The 15,426-nt window shown below is 46.5% G+C and overlaps 1 protein-coding gene across 1 annotated transcript in view; it reads left to right on the top strand.

Annotated features, from left to right (window-relative positions):
- LOC144606741 (transmembrane protein 35B-like) overlaps positions 1–15,426 on the top strand; it is a 38,079-nt gene that overhangs the window by 5,650 nt on the left and 17,003 nt on the right. The window contains exon 2 of the mRNA XM_078423078.1: positions 5,722–5,902. Coding sequence (XP_078279204.1) covers positions 5,722–5,902 — 181 coding nt within the window. The remainder of the gene's footprint in view (positions 1–5,721; positions 5,903–15,426) is intronic.

Genomic DNA, 15,426 nt, shown 5'->3' with positions numbered 1-15,426 from the left:
CCAGGGAAACAGTAAAATCTCGAGCTACCAGGATAATTTGCAGAGGACAGTGTCTCTTCATTTGTGAACCAGCTTTGCAGAAGGGAGAAACATTATAAAAAAGGGAAGGAAGGTATTAGTGAGAGGTAGATGGACGGGAGCATAGTTATTATAGTACAGGAGATCACAAAATGCTGGAGTAACTCAGCAGGTCAGGCAGCATCTAGGAGAGAGGAAATGGGTGACGTTTCGGGTCGAGACCCTTCTTCAGGTCTGAAGAAGGGTCTCGACCCGAAACGTCACACATTCCCTCTCTCCTAGATGCTGCCTGACCTGCTGAGTTACTCCAGCATTTTGTGATGCCTTCCATTTGTACCAGCATCTGCAGTTATTTTCCTATAGTGCAGGAGATAGTATTTGTTCAAATTCAAAAAGGATACGAATGGTTAGAATTCACTGTCTTTCATTACTACTCCATTCTCTGCTATTTCGCATATAAATCTGAACATTTTTCTTATTGTTGTTGGCGTTTGATGGCAACAGCAAGATTTGACATCCCAGAGACACAAGCTGCAGTTGCTGTAATTTTGAGCACAAACCAAGCTGCTGGAGGAACTCAGCGGGACAGTCAGGCAGCATCTTAGTTTGCTTTAGTTTAGAGTTGCAGGATGGAAACAGCCCCTTCGGCCCACCGAGTCCACTGTGACCATCGATCACCCATCCACGCTAGTTCTATGTTATCCCATTCCCTGCAAACAAGGGGCAATTGGCAGAAGCTGCCGAACCGATAAATTAGCACATCATTGGGATGTGGGAGGAAACAGGAGCCTAATTTGTCCTCTGCAAATTATTCTGGTTGCTGGAGATTACCTGGAGGAAACCCAGGCAGTCACAGGAAGAACGTGCAAACTCCACTCAGACAGCACTCGAGGTCGGGGTCGAACCTGGGCGTCTGGCGTTGTGAGGCAGCAGGTTTATCAGGTGCGCCGCCGTGCCACACCCTTGTGGAGGGAATGAGGAGGAAATGGGCCGATGACCGATGAGTGAGGGGGTGGAGCAAAGCTTGGGGAGTGATAGGTGGATACAAGGTGGAAGGAGGGTGGGGTGGGGTGGGATCTTGGCAGATGGGTGGAGTAGGTGTCCAGCTAAAGGCGAAAAGGAGACAAAAGGGTGTCGGGTAAGGAAAGAAGCGGAAGAGCAAAATGTAAAGCCGGGGTATGTGGGATCTGGGTGGAAGAGAAAGAGGTGGGATGGCGGGTGGTGGAAGAAATGTGTACCCACCGGGAGGGATGGGGCAGAGGATAAGGAGGGTAGGTGGGATACTACTGGAAATTGGAGAATTCAGTGGTCATACCATTGAATGTGAAGTGCTGTTCTTTCAGGTTGCCTCCAGCCTCACTCTGGCAATGGATGAGGCCAAGGACAGAAAGGTCGGGATGGGAAGAGGAGTTCAAATAGACTTGTCTGTCTTTGGTTGCATGAGTTTCTCTTATACTATATCCCTTGTGGTTAGGGTTTGGGAATAGACAGGGTGAAGGCACAGAGAGTAGGGGCATTGAGCTAGAGGGCAAAGGTTTAAGGTGAGAATGGAAAGATTTAATTGGAATGTGGAACAGCACGATGGTGCAGTGGTAGAGCTAATGCCTTACAGCGCCAGAGACCTGGGTTTGACCCTGACTACAGGTGCTTGTCTGTACGGAGCTTGTCTGTTCTCGTGATCTGCGTGGGTTTTCTCCAAGATCTTCAGTTTCCTGTCACTCTCCAAAGACATACAGGTTTGTTGGTTAATTGGCTTGGTATAAATGTAAAATTGTCCCTAGTGTGTGTAGGGTAGTGTTATTGTGCTGGGATCACTGGTTGGTGCGGACTCGGTGGGCGAGGGGCCTGCTATATCTCTAAATTAAACTAAACTGAGGATGGTGGGTATATGGAACGAGCAGCGAGAGAAAGAAGTTGAATCAGTACAATAACAACATTAAAAAGTTATTTGGACAGTTGCATTGATCGGAATGGTTTAGAGTGATGTGGGGCAAACACAGGCAAATTATATTATTAGCTTAGGTGGGTATCTTTATCGGTGTGAACGAGTTGGGCCGAAGGGCCTGTTTCCATGCTGTATGACTTTGAGCAATGTAATACATGCATGGCTTAATTCCAGTGCTTGTGTCTCTTAATGATTAGAGAATCTAAGTCACCCAATGCTGTTCACAGTTTGATTGTTCAAAGATTTGCTTGTCAGCAGTTCTAAGGCTAAGAGTGCTGTCGGTGTTTTTGGCAGCAGTTCATTCAACTGAGATGCAATTATTGATTACCACTGTGGTCTTTGAACCTCACTCTAGACAGATTGACAGAGCTGGGATTAGCCCTGCGCCAGGGTAACTGGAGGATGTTGCTTACTGCCACTTGGAGTGAGAGATGTGACTCCTTTGAAGTAATGGGTCTCCGTGGGTTGATAACTGCATGCGGTGGACTTTGTTTAAAAACCTATCTGGTTAATCTTCAGCAGAAATAGGTTGGAGTTCGCCGGAACACGAAGCTTGAGGCCCTTTGACTTGGCTGGTGCTCTGCTCAACCTGTGAGCCACCTTATCAATCAAGATCGACACAAAATGCTGGATTACTTGAAATTAATCAATATTCATGCTGCTGGTGTAGGGAGGAACTGCTGGTTTAAACCAAAGACAGACACAAAAGCCTGGAGTAAATCAGTGGGTCAGGCCGCATCTCTGGAGAAAAGGAATAGGTGACATTTCGGGTCAAAACCCGAAGGGTCTTGCCCGAATCGTCACCCATTCGTACCACTGGGCGAGAAGCTGCCCAAGATCTTGGGCTGCAGTTTGATGGGGAGAGGTCTTGCTACCTGTGGATTGATAATCTGCTTAGCAATAGACTTTAGAGAAACAGCGTGGAAACAGGATCTACGGCCCACTGAGTCCATGCTGACTAGCGATCACCCCTATCCTACATTAACACTATCCTACACACACTAAGGACAATTTACAACCTTTACCAAAACCGATTTTTTTAAAAACCTGCACGTCTTTAGATTATGGCAGGAAATTGGAGAACTTGGAGAAAACCCACGTGGTCACAGGGAGAACGTACAAACTCCATACAGACAGCGTCCATAGTCCGGATTGAATCTGGGTCTCTGGCGCTGTTAAGGCAGCAGTTTTACTGCTGCACCACTGTACCGCCCGTTTGTTTCTAGTAAACAGGATAAACAATACTCCAGCACTCCTGATGTTGACTTATAGAGTGTGAGTGGATGGATTCATTAAGGAAAAGCCTGCAGCGCTGAGAGCATAAGCACCAGCCATACATGAATCGCAGGAAGGCCCGGGGTTAATGGCATCATTTCAATATAGGCATAACTAAACAATTAAACTAAACTGGGTGCCAGCTCCGCTCATTTTCTGTACTTTGGAATGAGATCAAAAGACCTTCTTATACACCAGGAGCCCTTTGTAGCGCACAAGCTTTCTGCTGATAGTTTTTCCAAGGTTTTTGTTTGATGTAGCCGGGCTCTTTTTACAGATACATTGCATTTCTGGCAGTTAGTTTTTTAATATTTAAGAATACATTTTAGGGAGCCAAGTTGGTTTATTTCTTAATTCCTTGTATAAGGTTAAAAATGTTTTTTAAAGGCGCAATATATTATTTGAAGAGCTGGTTATAAAAACAGTATTACTCAGACCACACCATGGAATGAAGAAAGCCTCACATACAGGGGGAATATCTAAGCACCTTTTCGTTTTAGTTGTCTAGAACCAGCTGCACACGTTTTTTTTGGAAGATATCAGCATAAAATATAGAACACAGATCAGTATAGATAATCACAAAGTGCTGGAGTAACTCAGCGCATCAGGCAGCATCTCTGGAGAAAAAGGGTGGGTGACGATTCAGGTCAGTACCCTTCTTCATCTTTTTAGAGCCAGAGGTGCTGCCTGACCCGCTGAATTACACCAGCACCTTGTATCTATCCTTGGTATAAACCAGCATCTGCAGTTCTTAGATGAGTGCAGCACATCCATTAGATCGTGCACGTCGGGTTGATTGCGTTAGTCAAAGCAGGGTGGACCACGTGAAGGTTGCAATCTCCAACTGCTGCTGCCCTGTCCTGGATGTCTACCCTTGACCTACAACTTTAGGCTGTGCACGCCAGCATAGGAACAGGCCCTTTGGCCCACGCCATCCCGCCAAATATGACGCCAAGTTAAATAATCTCCTCTGCCTGCAAGTGATCCAGATCCTCCCATTCACTGCATATCCATCTGCCTATCGATAAGCCTCTTGAATGCCACCATCCTGCCTCCACCAGCAGCCTTCACAGCACATTCCAGACAACCACCACTCTCTGTGAACAAAAACATGCCCCACACGTCTCCTTTAAACTTTGCCCTTCTCACCTTAAAACTAGAGGCATAGGTAGGGTAGGCAGTCAGGGTGGAAATGTCAAAGACCAGAGGGCATACCTTAAAACTATGCCCTCTGGTCTTGACATTTCCATCCTGACTGCCTACCCTACCTATGCCTCTCATCATTTTATACACTCCTATCAGTTCTCCCCTCAACTTCTGAAAATCCAGCGAAAGCAATCCAGGTCTGACCAGTATCTTTTTAAAACCAATATCCTCTGATCCAGGCAGCGTTCTGGTAAACATCCTCTGCACTCTTTCCAAAACATCCACATCCTTCCTGTAATGGGGTGAGCGAAGGTGCACACAATGCTCCAAATGCGGCCTGGCCACAATTCTATCAAGCTGAACCACTTTACTTGTACTGCCTGTTTCCAGGAGCTACGGATTCGGACCCCAAGATCCCTCTGTACATCAATGCTGTTAAGAAGCTCTTGCTTTTAACATATTTTTCCCTGACATTCAACCTACCAAAGTGCAACACTTAACACTTGTTCGGGTTGATCTCCATCTGCCATTCCCTCCCCCCCCCCACCCCTCCATTTCTATTGCTGATCCGTGTACTGTGTACTTTGACAGCCTTCCTCACTGTCCCCAACTCCACCAATTTTGATGTAGAGTGCAAACCTGCGAACTAACCCATCCACATTTACGACCAACCCATTTGTAGACATAAATGGAGACATATATAGAGTTTAAATAATAAGCGAGTGTAGAAAAGGATGTTTAATAAAACCTTTCTATGTAACTTGTACAGAATAAGTCACTTAAAATATGGTATCAAAGATCTAAAAGGGAAATAGACCCACAGCTTCTTGAGAGACAGGATGGTTGAGGGATATATTGAGCGAATGGACCAGTAGGATTGATCAGACAAACGTAATCATTTATTGGTCCCTTCCTCTTCTCCCCCCTGGTTATTTGGTTTTTGTTTTACATTGAAGATAGACACAAAAAACTTGGAGTAACTCAGCGAGACAGGCAGCATCTCTGGAGAGAAAGAATGGGTGACGTTTCAGGTCGAGACCCTTCTTCAGATTGGTTCGGGAATAAAGGAAACGAGAGATATAGACGAATGATGTGGAGAGATAAAGAACAACGAATAAAAGACATGCCAAAAAGTAATGATGATAAAGGAAACAGGTCATTGTTAGCTGTTTGTGGGGTAAGAAGGAGCAGCTAGTGGGACTTGGGTGGGAGAGGGTGAGAGAGGGAATAATCGGTCTATCTTCGGTTTAAACCAGCATCTGCAGTTCCTTCCTACACATTTTGTTTTTACATTACTCTATTGATTTTCTTTCCCTTTATCTATGCTTCTTCTGCAGCTGGAGGAGTTTGTGAAGTTCGCAAAGGTCTTCCCATTGAGGAAGGTGGGGGTCGATGTCGACCCTCTGGTTTTCATGACGGCCGTGGGCTTGTGTGAATTAATCGGAGGCTTCCTGCTGGCACTGGGGCCCAGAATCCTGCAGAAAATCAGTAACGTTGTCCTCTCAGTCATCATGATCGGTAAGGAACGATGTAACACGCACTGCTGTCAGACAAGCCACATACACAGCTTGGTCTACCTCATTTACACGGGTGATTTGTGACGGAGACATGAGGAACTGCAGATGCTGGTTTACCGATAAAACTCAAAGTGCTGGAGTAACTCAGCAGGTCAGGCAGCATCTCGAGTTTGTGGATACGTGACGTTTTGGGTCAGGGACCCTTTCGCAGACTCATTTGTGATGTTCAGGTGTACTAAGGACTTGGGGCTGCAGACAAGAGATCCCAGAAAAAGAGAAATAAAGTCACAGGATACAACGGACAAAAGTGGCACCTTGTCCTCAAGATGGATGCCCTATCCATCTGAGGTACACAGTAGATGGATATTAAAACCCTACCGACTAAATAAATTTAGAACTTCACAAAACAATAGGAGATTCCAACATGCGAGCAACAAATTGAGGACTGATGTCAGCATCAGTTTCCACACAATGTGTATTTGACAGGTGGAATAGAATCACATAGAGAAGAGGGGAAATCCTTGCACATTATTCAATAGGCATATGGAAGGAAATAGAGGGTTTTCCTTTTGCACGCGTAAAGTTACAATGGTTGGCTGGACTTCCTTCCCTGTACATAGAAGGAGGACAGAAGGATGTTCACGTCACTTATTGAATGCTCCTTTTAGTGAAATGTGCTCTTCATTGCCATCTGAGTTGTGCCAGGCAGCTAGTGCAATGATCTTGGCTAAAACCTGTCAGTCTCTCAACCACCAAAGGAGTTGGGGTGTGGGGGGGGGGGGGGTGGTGGGGGGGGGGGGGGGGGGGGAGGGGGGAGGGAACTACCTTTTCATTCCTGAAGTCTGGAATTAATTGGAGCTGATATTCCAGTGATGGGATAACCAGTTCCTGTAAATTAACCATCTCCTCTTCTGTCCATTTTGTGTCGCACTGAAAGATTTAATGTTTCAAACTTTGTGTTAACTCAGGGGATGGGTTAAAATTCTGTATCCTAATCCTTGCAATGTATCACCTAGAGGCGAGCTGAGATTGGTGCAGCAGGTAGTGCCAGTGCCACCGCCTGCCATCCCCCAGAGTCCTGGGTTCAGTTAGGGCACCAGTCTTGTCCGTGTTGAGTTTGCACATACTCTCCATAATTGGCCACAGTGGCGCACGGTAAGAGTTGTTGCCTCACAGCGCTTGCGGTGTCAGAGACCCGGGTTCGATCCCGTCTACGGGTGCCGTCTGTACGGAGTTTGTACGTTCTCCCCGTGACCTGCGTGGGTTTTCTCCGAGATCTTCGGTTTCCTCCCACACTCCAAAGACGGACAGGTATGGAGGTTAATTGGCATGGCGTATGTGTAAGTTGTCCCTAGTGGGTGTAGAGTAGTGTTAATGTGCGGGGATTGCTGGCCGGATCAGACTCGGTGGGCCGTAGGACCTGTTTCCGCTCTGTATCTCTAAACTAATCTAAAATTGCATGTGGGTGCTGTGGTTTCCTCACACATCCTAAAGATAGGTTTGTTGCTTAATTGATGACTGCAAATTGCCTTTTGTGTAGGGTTCGGGCTGTGGGGGAATGAAGGACATATGAGGGAGAACAGGTTGCAAGGAAATAGGGTTGGAACTGTGAGCCAGCAGAGATGAGATGCCCTTTTAAGAAAATATGAAACATGTAAATATGAAATGTCAAGTGTCCATGTTTCCATTACTGATAAGCCATTTATTTGAAGCCAAGGCCAGTGTCTGAATGTAATCCAGAGCTTTCAACCCTGCTCTGGGGATTATTTTGCTCTGGGTCTGCCAGAATACTGTTTTCATGCAAGAGCCAAGACAGGGAGAGCAGCTGGAGGAACACAGTGGGTCAGCAAGCATCTGTGGAGGGGATGGGCAGTCGACGTTTTAGGCTGGGACCCTTCACCTCGACTGAATGATGAAGGGGTCTTGGCCTGAAAGGTGAATTCTTCATTCCCCTCAGTTGCAAAACCTGACGTCAGAGAACATGCAAAAATCCCACCACAGATTGGGAGGGATTAGTGAGAACCTGGAGTCAAGGTGAGCCACCACCAGGGGGAGTTGTTGTGGCCAAAACAAAGTGGCCTTGCACAAATTGGGGACTTCCCTACCCCTGTCTACCTCTTTGCCTCACGCATCTTACATTCCCAGCAACTTCTGTTTGACAGAAAATGGTTCAGATCTAAAGTATAGGAAGGAATTGGTTGATGCTGGTTTGCCCCGAGATAGACACAAAATGCTGGCAGTAACTCAGCGGGACAGGCAGCATCTCTGGAGAGAAGAAATGGGTGACATTTTGGGTCGAGCCCCTTCTTCAGATCTAAAGTTGTTGCGTTATCTTAGGAACCTAAGATTAAATTCTGGAGTTCCAACCCCTGAAAAAAGAGTGGACTCCAACTTAAAAATCAAAGCGGGAAGCTGGGAACTTCAGATGCTCGTTTACACAAGATGCTGGAGTCACTCAGTTAGCCAGGCAGCAACCCTGGAGAGCATTGACAGGTGACGTTTCAGGGTAAGGACCCTTCCTCAGCCCCTACCCGATGCTGCCTGACCCGCTGAGTTATTCCAGCACTTTGTGTCCGAAACTCAAGGCTGTCTTTACCTCTTGTTCCAAAATCGACCACCAGATGGCTCCAGAAGCAAAAGTAAACACAGAATGAAATGAAGACGAAAGAGTTTTGAGAAAATTCAATTGAAATCTAAAAAATATGAAACATGTTAAAATGCAAGCTAAAGAGCGGGGAGTGAAAACTCCAAATAGTTGTTCTTTTCTTAAGTGAATTCCTTTAGAATTCCTTTTGAAGTTTGGATGGAGGACTCAGCAACAGCTGATGAATTCAGGTCACTGATTATATTAGTCGGTGGAGAGAGAATTCTCCCAGGCAGGGTTCTCTGTCTCACCCAGGTCATTGTGCCGTGATCGTATGACACATATTCTATATTAGAGCTGCCGCCTCACAGCACCCGAGACCCGAGTTCGATCCTGACCTCGGGTGTTGTCTCTGGTGGAGTTTGCACGTTCTATGTGTGGCAGCGTGGGTTTTGTCCGGATGCTCCGGTTTCCTCCCATGTCCCAAGACGTGAGTTTGTAAGTTAATTGCACTCTGTAAATTGCCCCCGGTGCGTAGGAAATGGAAGCGTAAGTGAGGTAACGGAACTAGTGTGAGCGGGTGATCGATGGTCAGCCTGGAAAGGCCTGTTTCTCAGCTGTATCTTTCAATCGATCAATCAATCGCTCTCCTCGCCTGGTTCCCCCTGTTACCTGCCTCTCCCCTCCCTCATCTTTTAATACTGGCCATCTCTGATCTGCCATCTTGTCCTGATGCAGGGTCTCGATCCAAAACATTGCCCATCCCTTTCTCCCCAAACAGAGTTTATTTTTTACTCCAGATTCCAGCAGCTGCAGTTTCTTGTGTCTCTTGGATTCTCAGATCTCAGGCCATCACTCTGCCTGCTTAGTTTAACTTAGTTTAGTTTAGGGATGCAGCACGGAAACAGGCCCTTCGGCCCACCGAGTCCACACTGACCAGCGATCCCCGCACATTAACACAAGCCGACACACACCAGGGACAATTTACCATCCCAAGCCAGTTAACCTACAAACCTGTACGTCTTTGGAGTGTGGGAGGAAGCCGAAGATTTCAAAGAAAACCCAGGTGGTCACGGGGAGAACGTACAAACTCCCCGTACAGACAACACCCGTAGTCGGGATTGAACCCGGGTCCCTGGCACTGCAAGAACTGTGAAGCAGCAACTCTACCGCTGCGCCACCGTGCTGCTGTTGACTAGATGAATATAGCTTTCATACGTCACAGGAGCAGGAGTAGTAGGACATTCGGCCCATCGAGCCTGCTCCACCATTCAATCATTGTGGACCCGTCTTTTCCTCTCATCCCCCTTAAGTGGAGCACCTCCTTTGCCATCCTAATGCAGCAGCAAGCACTGCCTATTGAGAGTTACAGTTGTCGAGGAGCCATGCAGCATGGAAACAGGGAATTAGACCAAATGTGTCCATGCCAAATATCAAACACCCGTTTTGCACTTTTCCCATTCTCCTCACAGCCTGAAGAAGGAGCAAAACCCAAAACATTGCCTGTCCATTCCCCCTCAGAGACGCTGCCTGACCCGCTGAGTTACTTTGTGCTTTACTCAAGATTCCAGCATCTGTGTAGTAAGGAAGGAACTGCAGATGCTGGTTTAAACAGAAGATGGAAACAAGAAGCTGGAGTAACTCAGCGGGACAGGCAGCATCTCGAGAGAGAGAGAGAGAGAGAGAGCAGGAATGGGTGATGTTTCGGGTCGAGACCCTTCTTCAGACTCTATCTGAAACTCCAGCATCTGTAGTTCCTTTTGTCTCCTCACATTCTCATTAGCTCCTCTCAGATTCTACCACTCATCTACACCCAAGGACATAATTTCACAGCGAGCAAATATCCCACCGACCCTCAAGCCTGTGGGAGGCGAGAGGACACCAGAGCAATCAGGGGGAAACCCTCTCGATCGCCGAGAGGACATGCAAACTCCGCACAGTAAGCACCAGAGATCAGGATTGCATCTGGTGAGTGGAGCTGAGAGGCAGCAGTTTTAAAACGCTGCGTCACTCTTGCTGCCCACAGTTGTGCTACTGTCTGGAGTCTGTGGACTGTTCATTATTAAAGAACACTTTTGATAGCAAAAAAAATGATAACAGTTTCCTGGTTGAAGCGACAACCCCCCCAGCATAATGCAATGGAGAGACAGGGTAAAAAATGTCTTCATCATGGAGAAAATCACAGCAAAAATACAGTTGAAAACAGACAAGTTTGTTAAAAGATGGTCACCATTAATACAGGCGATGCCAGAACTCTAGTCACCTTTTAAAAAAAAATTTTTTTTTAATGTATGTATCTCCTTCATGTCGTATGTATTCTGTACTATGTGTGTTGAAGAATTTTTTTTAAAGTAAGTGTAAAAAAAAAGAACATTTTAAAACACAATACAAAGATCGGGAGAGGCAATCAAGACTTTATTGAAGAGTGCCAAGTACAGTGATCACTGGGAGCAATCTAGGAGGTTGCTCGACAAACAAAGATTCATCTGCTCCTTGTGCACAGAATTTTCCTTTGATGTTTCGTTAATTGCAGAAGGCATTTTCAAACTTTTCCTTCTTCCAAATGGTCATAACAAATATACATTGTGCACCTCCGAAAGACACAGCGGAGTAAACGCTGCCCAATTCCACACAATTACAGATAATCAAATGTCCAGTTACCCTATTTTATTGTTATACGATTGCCATTTGTCCTTTGACCACAGAGAACACAATCTGACTAAAGTGGACTGCAGTGAGTGTCATTTACGCATGCTCAGTTTCGACCTTCTTTAAAGCACAGAATTATTATAACACAAGATGAGGACTTTTAAGCATTTTTAAGCACTCTGCCTATCCCTGTCTCTTGCTGTCTTCTTGAAGCGTTGCACTTTATCATTGACATGGTGCAGTGTGTGACAGTGATGTACATAATGAGTTTCAGTTGAACCACGGGATCACCGTTTGCCCGCTTGCCGGTGCGGTGCTTCCTGTGAGCAGTGGTGTGAGCAGCGAGAGATACTGCTTGCAGCGGTACGCTGCGAGTCGAATGCTGAAAGTTCAGATCGACCACCCACGCACACTCAGTACAACACTCAAACAGCAGTGCCCCGTCATTGACCCAGAGCAACAACATTGTTCTTCAGAAGAAATGATTGTGTACATCTTAAAAGTCGGAGCACCCAGCTCAGTTGATCCAGCCTGCAGTGTCGTGTCTGCTGTGGAAAACAGCCTGTCTGTCAGGGGACAGAGACAGCAGCGGTTGCCACTGTTTGGCTTGGCAGGTCTCTTTCCCTTGCTACAATGTCAAACCCTCCTCACCAGCACCTGGAGTTCAGGTCCCGCTCCTGACCATTGCAATCCTGGCTGATGTTCTGGAGACGGTGCGTGGGAGGGATGTATTGTGAACGGTGCCATCTCTCAGATGAAGTCATCAACCAAGGGTTCACATGCACTCTCAGAAGCTTCCCACTGATATAGTGGGCCATTCAGCCCAATCAATCGATGCTGGCACACCGAGCAATTCCATTCCCCCACTAATTTTTCTACCCATGACCGTTCTCCAGACTCTGCCTCCTCGTTTGCACACTAGCTTTAACTAACAGAGGGCCAATTAACCTACCCGCCCGCAGGTCTTTGGGATGTGGGAGGAAACTGGAGCGCCCGGAAGAAACCCACGCTGCCACAAGGAGAACGTGCAACTCCCCACAATAGGCACCAGAGGTCAGGATTGAACCTGGGTCGCTAGATCTACGAGGCAGTAGCACCACCGTGCTACTGTGGTCCCGACTCGAGATGCCACCTGTCCGTGTTCCCCAGAGATGCTGCCTGACCCGCCGAGTTACTACAGCACTTTGTGTCTTTTTTTTTGTAAAGCGCCATCTGCAGTTCCTTTTCCTACTCTAGCACCACTCATTATGCTGTGCCACATACATGTAAAGGATGCCACCACATGAGTGGAAGTAGAGCTCAATCACATCCTATTTTCTGGAAAATGTCTTTGTCCCAGTGTCAATAAAGGACATGGTGATTGGTGAAGACACCATGCTGGCCTCTGGTCGTAGATCTTGGATTGTATCTTCACCAAACTTCAATCAGAGTTCTGCCTCATCTTGTTGTGTGACTCCATGTGATCCCCTGATTCTTTGCCCCATTTTGAAGGCTGAAGGATAGGAATCAGAGGCTGACATCTGCTCCCATTCAGCTAGCCAGAGACTGAATGGAGAGGATACCTACTTCTACAACTGAGAGAGTCCATTGATCGGTAACTGAGCTGCATGACAAAGCCTTAATTACACTCTAATTATGGATGGAGCACAAAGAGGGGGAAGGTGGAATTGCCGTTGAGAATGAGAAGTGTTAAATGCCTTGTGTAGGAAGGATCTGCAGATGCAGGTTTGCACCGAAGATAGATACAAAATGCTGGAATAACTCAGCGGGTCAGGCAGCATCGGCCACGGTGACGCATTGTTAGAGTTGCTGCCTTACAGCGCTTGCAGCGCCGGAGACCCGGGTTCCATCCCGACTACGGGTGCTGTCTGTACAGAGTTTGTACGTTCTCCCCGCGACCGGGTGGGTTTTCTCCGAGATCTTCGGTGTCCCCCCACACTCCAAAGACACAGGTATGTAGGTTAATTGGCTTTGTGTGTGTGTAAATTGCCCCTAGTGCGTGTAGGATAGTATTAATGTGTGGGGATTGCTGGTCGGTACGGACTCGGTGGGCTGAAGGGCCTGCTTCCACGCTGTATCTCTAATCTAATCTAATCTGGAATAGGTGACATTTCAGGTCGAGACCCTTCTTCAATCTCATGCCTCAAGACTCGAGATTCAGACTTACGACATATGCCTTGGGTGGACAGAAAGGTGGATAAACAGTCAGGTCCGAGTGAGATGGGCCCCAGGCTGCTGTGGAGAGAAGGGAGGAGTTGTCTCTGGTCCCATCAGAGATCTTTAAAACTTCTCTGGCTGCATCAGATGACGGATGTCTAGAAGCTGTATTCAAAATGGCCAGCTGGGATAAGGCAGGTAGTGGTCGGACAGTGGGTTCAATGTTAGTGGTGGGGAAATCAGTTGCAGGATTAAAATTTGTTGGTCTAATCAGTTTTAGTCAAGTGAATCGTGACTTGATCCAAAGACCTTTGCTCTTTTTGCCACATACCATTTTATTGATTTTTGTGCACTTTTACAAAAAAGCAAACATCGGAATGATAATAGTTATTTTGTTTATTTTAGTAAATAGCTTAAAAAGCGTGGAGAGCATCGGTACACTTTAGAGTGAGTTGGCTCATTAACACAACCACAACTTCCACAATAGGAGGCCAGTGGATTGAAAATAGCTTGAAAATGGATTGAAAATCCCTGAGAAAAGTGCAGAAATCGTGTTTGTTCTGCCTTGTACAGCATGTAATGGCTTGGTACTAAAATCACTGCAAACAGTTAATGTAAGAGCATCACAGACAGCTTTTCATGTATCCTTGTTATCAGCGCACAATGCAATATTCTCACAACGTACAGGAATTTCTATGGATATGGGAGCATGAACAGTACTGAATTGTTAAAAAGGACTGGTCAGGAGTATTTGGCAGGCTAGGCTTGTTTTATGTTGATACAAATGAAATGTTTGTACATCGCACCTCACTGTTGCCTGCACATTGTTTAATTGGGTGTGAGAATCTGAATAAGATTTATGTTCATCACATGAACCAAGATACAGCGAAAAACATTGTTTTGCACGCTATCCAAACAGAACAGAAACATCATACATAGGTACTGTAAGAAAATAACTGCAGATGCTGGTACAAATCAAAGGTATTTATTTCACAAAATGCTGGAGTAACTCAGCAGGTCAGGCAGCATCTCAGGAGAGAAGGAATGGGTGACGTTTCGGGTCCAGACCCTTCTTCAGACTCACATACGTAGATACAATCAGTTCAAAGTACAACAGAGCAAAGGTACAAGGTGCAGAACATAATTCTCAGCTTTGCAGTGCATCAATTCTTTAGACAAAGTGCAACATCTCCAATGGGGTGTGGGTGAGTTGAACAGTACCCTAGCTTATGGAAGGACTGTTCAGAAGCCTGATATTCGAAGGGAAGAAGCTGGCGGTGACACTTTCATGCTTCTGTACCTTCTACTGAACGTGAGCAGGAAGAAGAAGGAATGACTGGGGTGGGACAAGTCTTTGATTATGTTGGCTGCTTTTCCGATGGAGTCAATGGTGGGAAGTCTGGCCTGTGTGAAGGACTGCAGGAAGCTACACCTACAACTCTCTGCAATTTCTTGTGGTCTTGGGCTGAGCTGTTCCCAAACAGAGCTAAGACACAACCTGACAGTATGCTCTCTCTGGTGCCTCTAGAGATGTTTGTAAGCATAATTTTTTTTAGATTTAGATTTAGAGATACAGCGCGGAAACAGGCCCTTCGGCCCACCGGGTCCGCGCCGCCCAGCGATCCCCGCACATTAACACTATCCTACACACACTAGGAACAATTTTTACATTTTACCCAGTCAATTAATCTACATACCTGTACGTCTTTGGAGTGTGGGAGGAAACCGAAGATCTCGGAGAAAACCCACAGGGAGAACGTACAAATTCCATACAGACGGCGCCCGTAGTCAGGATCGAATCTGAGTCTCCGGCGCTGCATTCGCTGTAAGGCAGCAACTCTACCACTGTGCCACCGTGCCGCAGCGGTAAGTGAGACGCTGTTTGTTTCCGCATTTTGCTCCTCTCCAAACCGTGTTTCTGCGAAAGTGGTTCTCTCTTTCAAATCGAACAGGGAATCCGCTGCTTTTTCATGAGAAATACATGCCGTGGTTTATGGAACTGAGGACATGCCTCTGTGTAATTCCGAGGACTCTGCCGATGTCCCAACTGCGCACCTGTAGGCATCTTTGGGAAGTTTGGGAATATGTGTTTGTGCACGGGTTGCCGAGGAGGGAATGTGCCTGGACAACTACCC

The sequence above is a fragment of the Rhinoraja longicauda genome, chromosome 27 (assembly GCF_053455715.1).
Source record: "Rhinoraja longicauda isolate Sanriku21f chromosome 27, sRhiLon1.1, whole genome shotgun sequence".
Lineage (NCBI taxonomy): Eukaryota > Metazoa > Chordata > Chondrichthyes > Rajiformes > Arhynchobatidae > Rhinoraja > Rhinoraja longicauda.
This window is presented reverse-complemented; position numbering and strand designations above follow the sequence as displayed.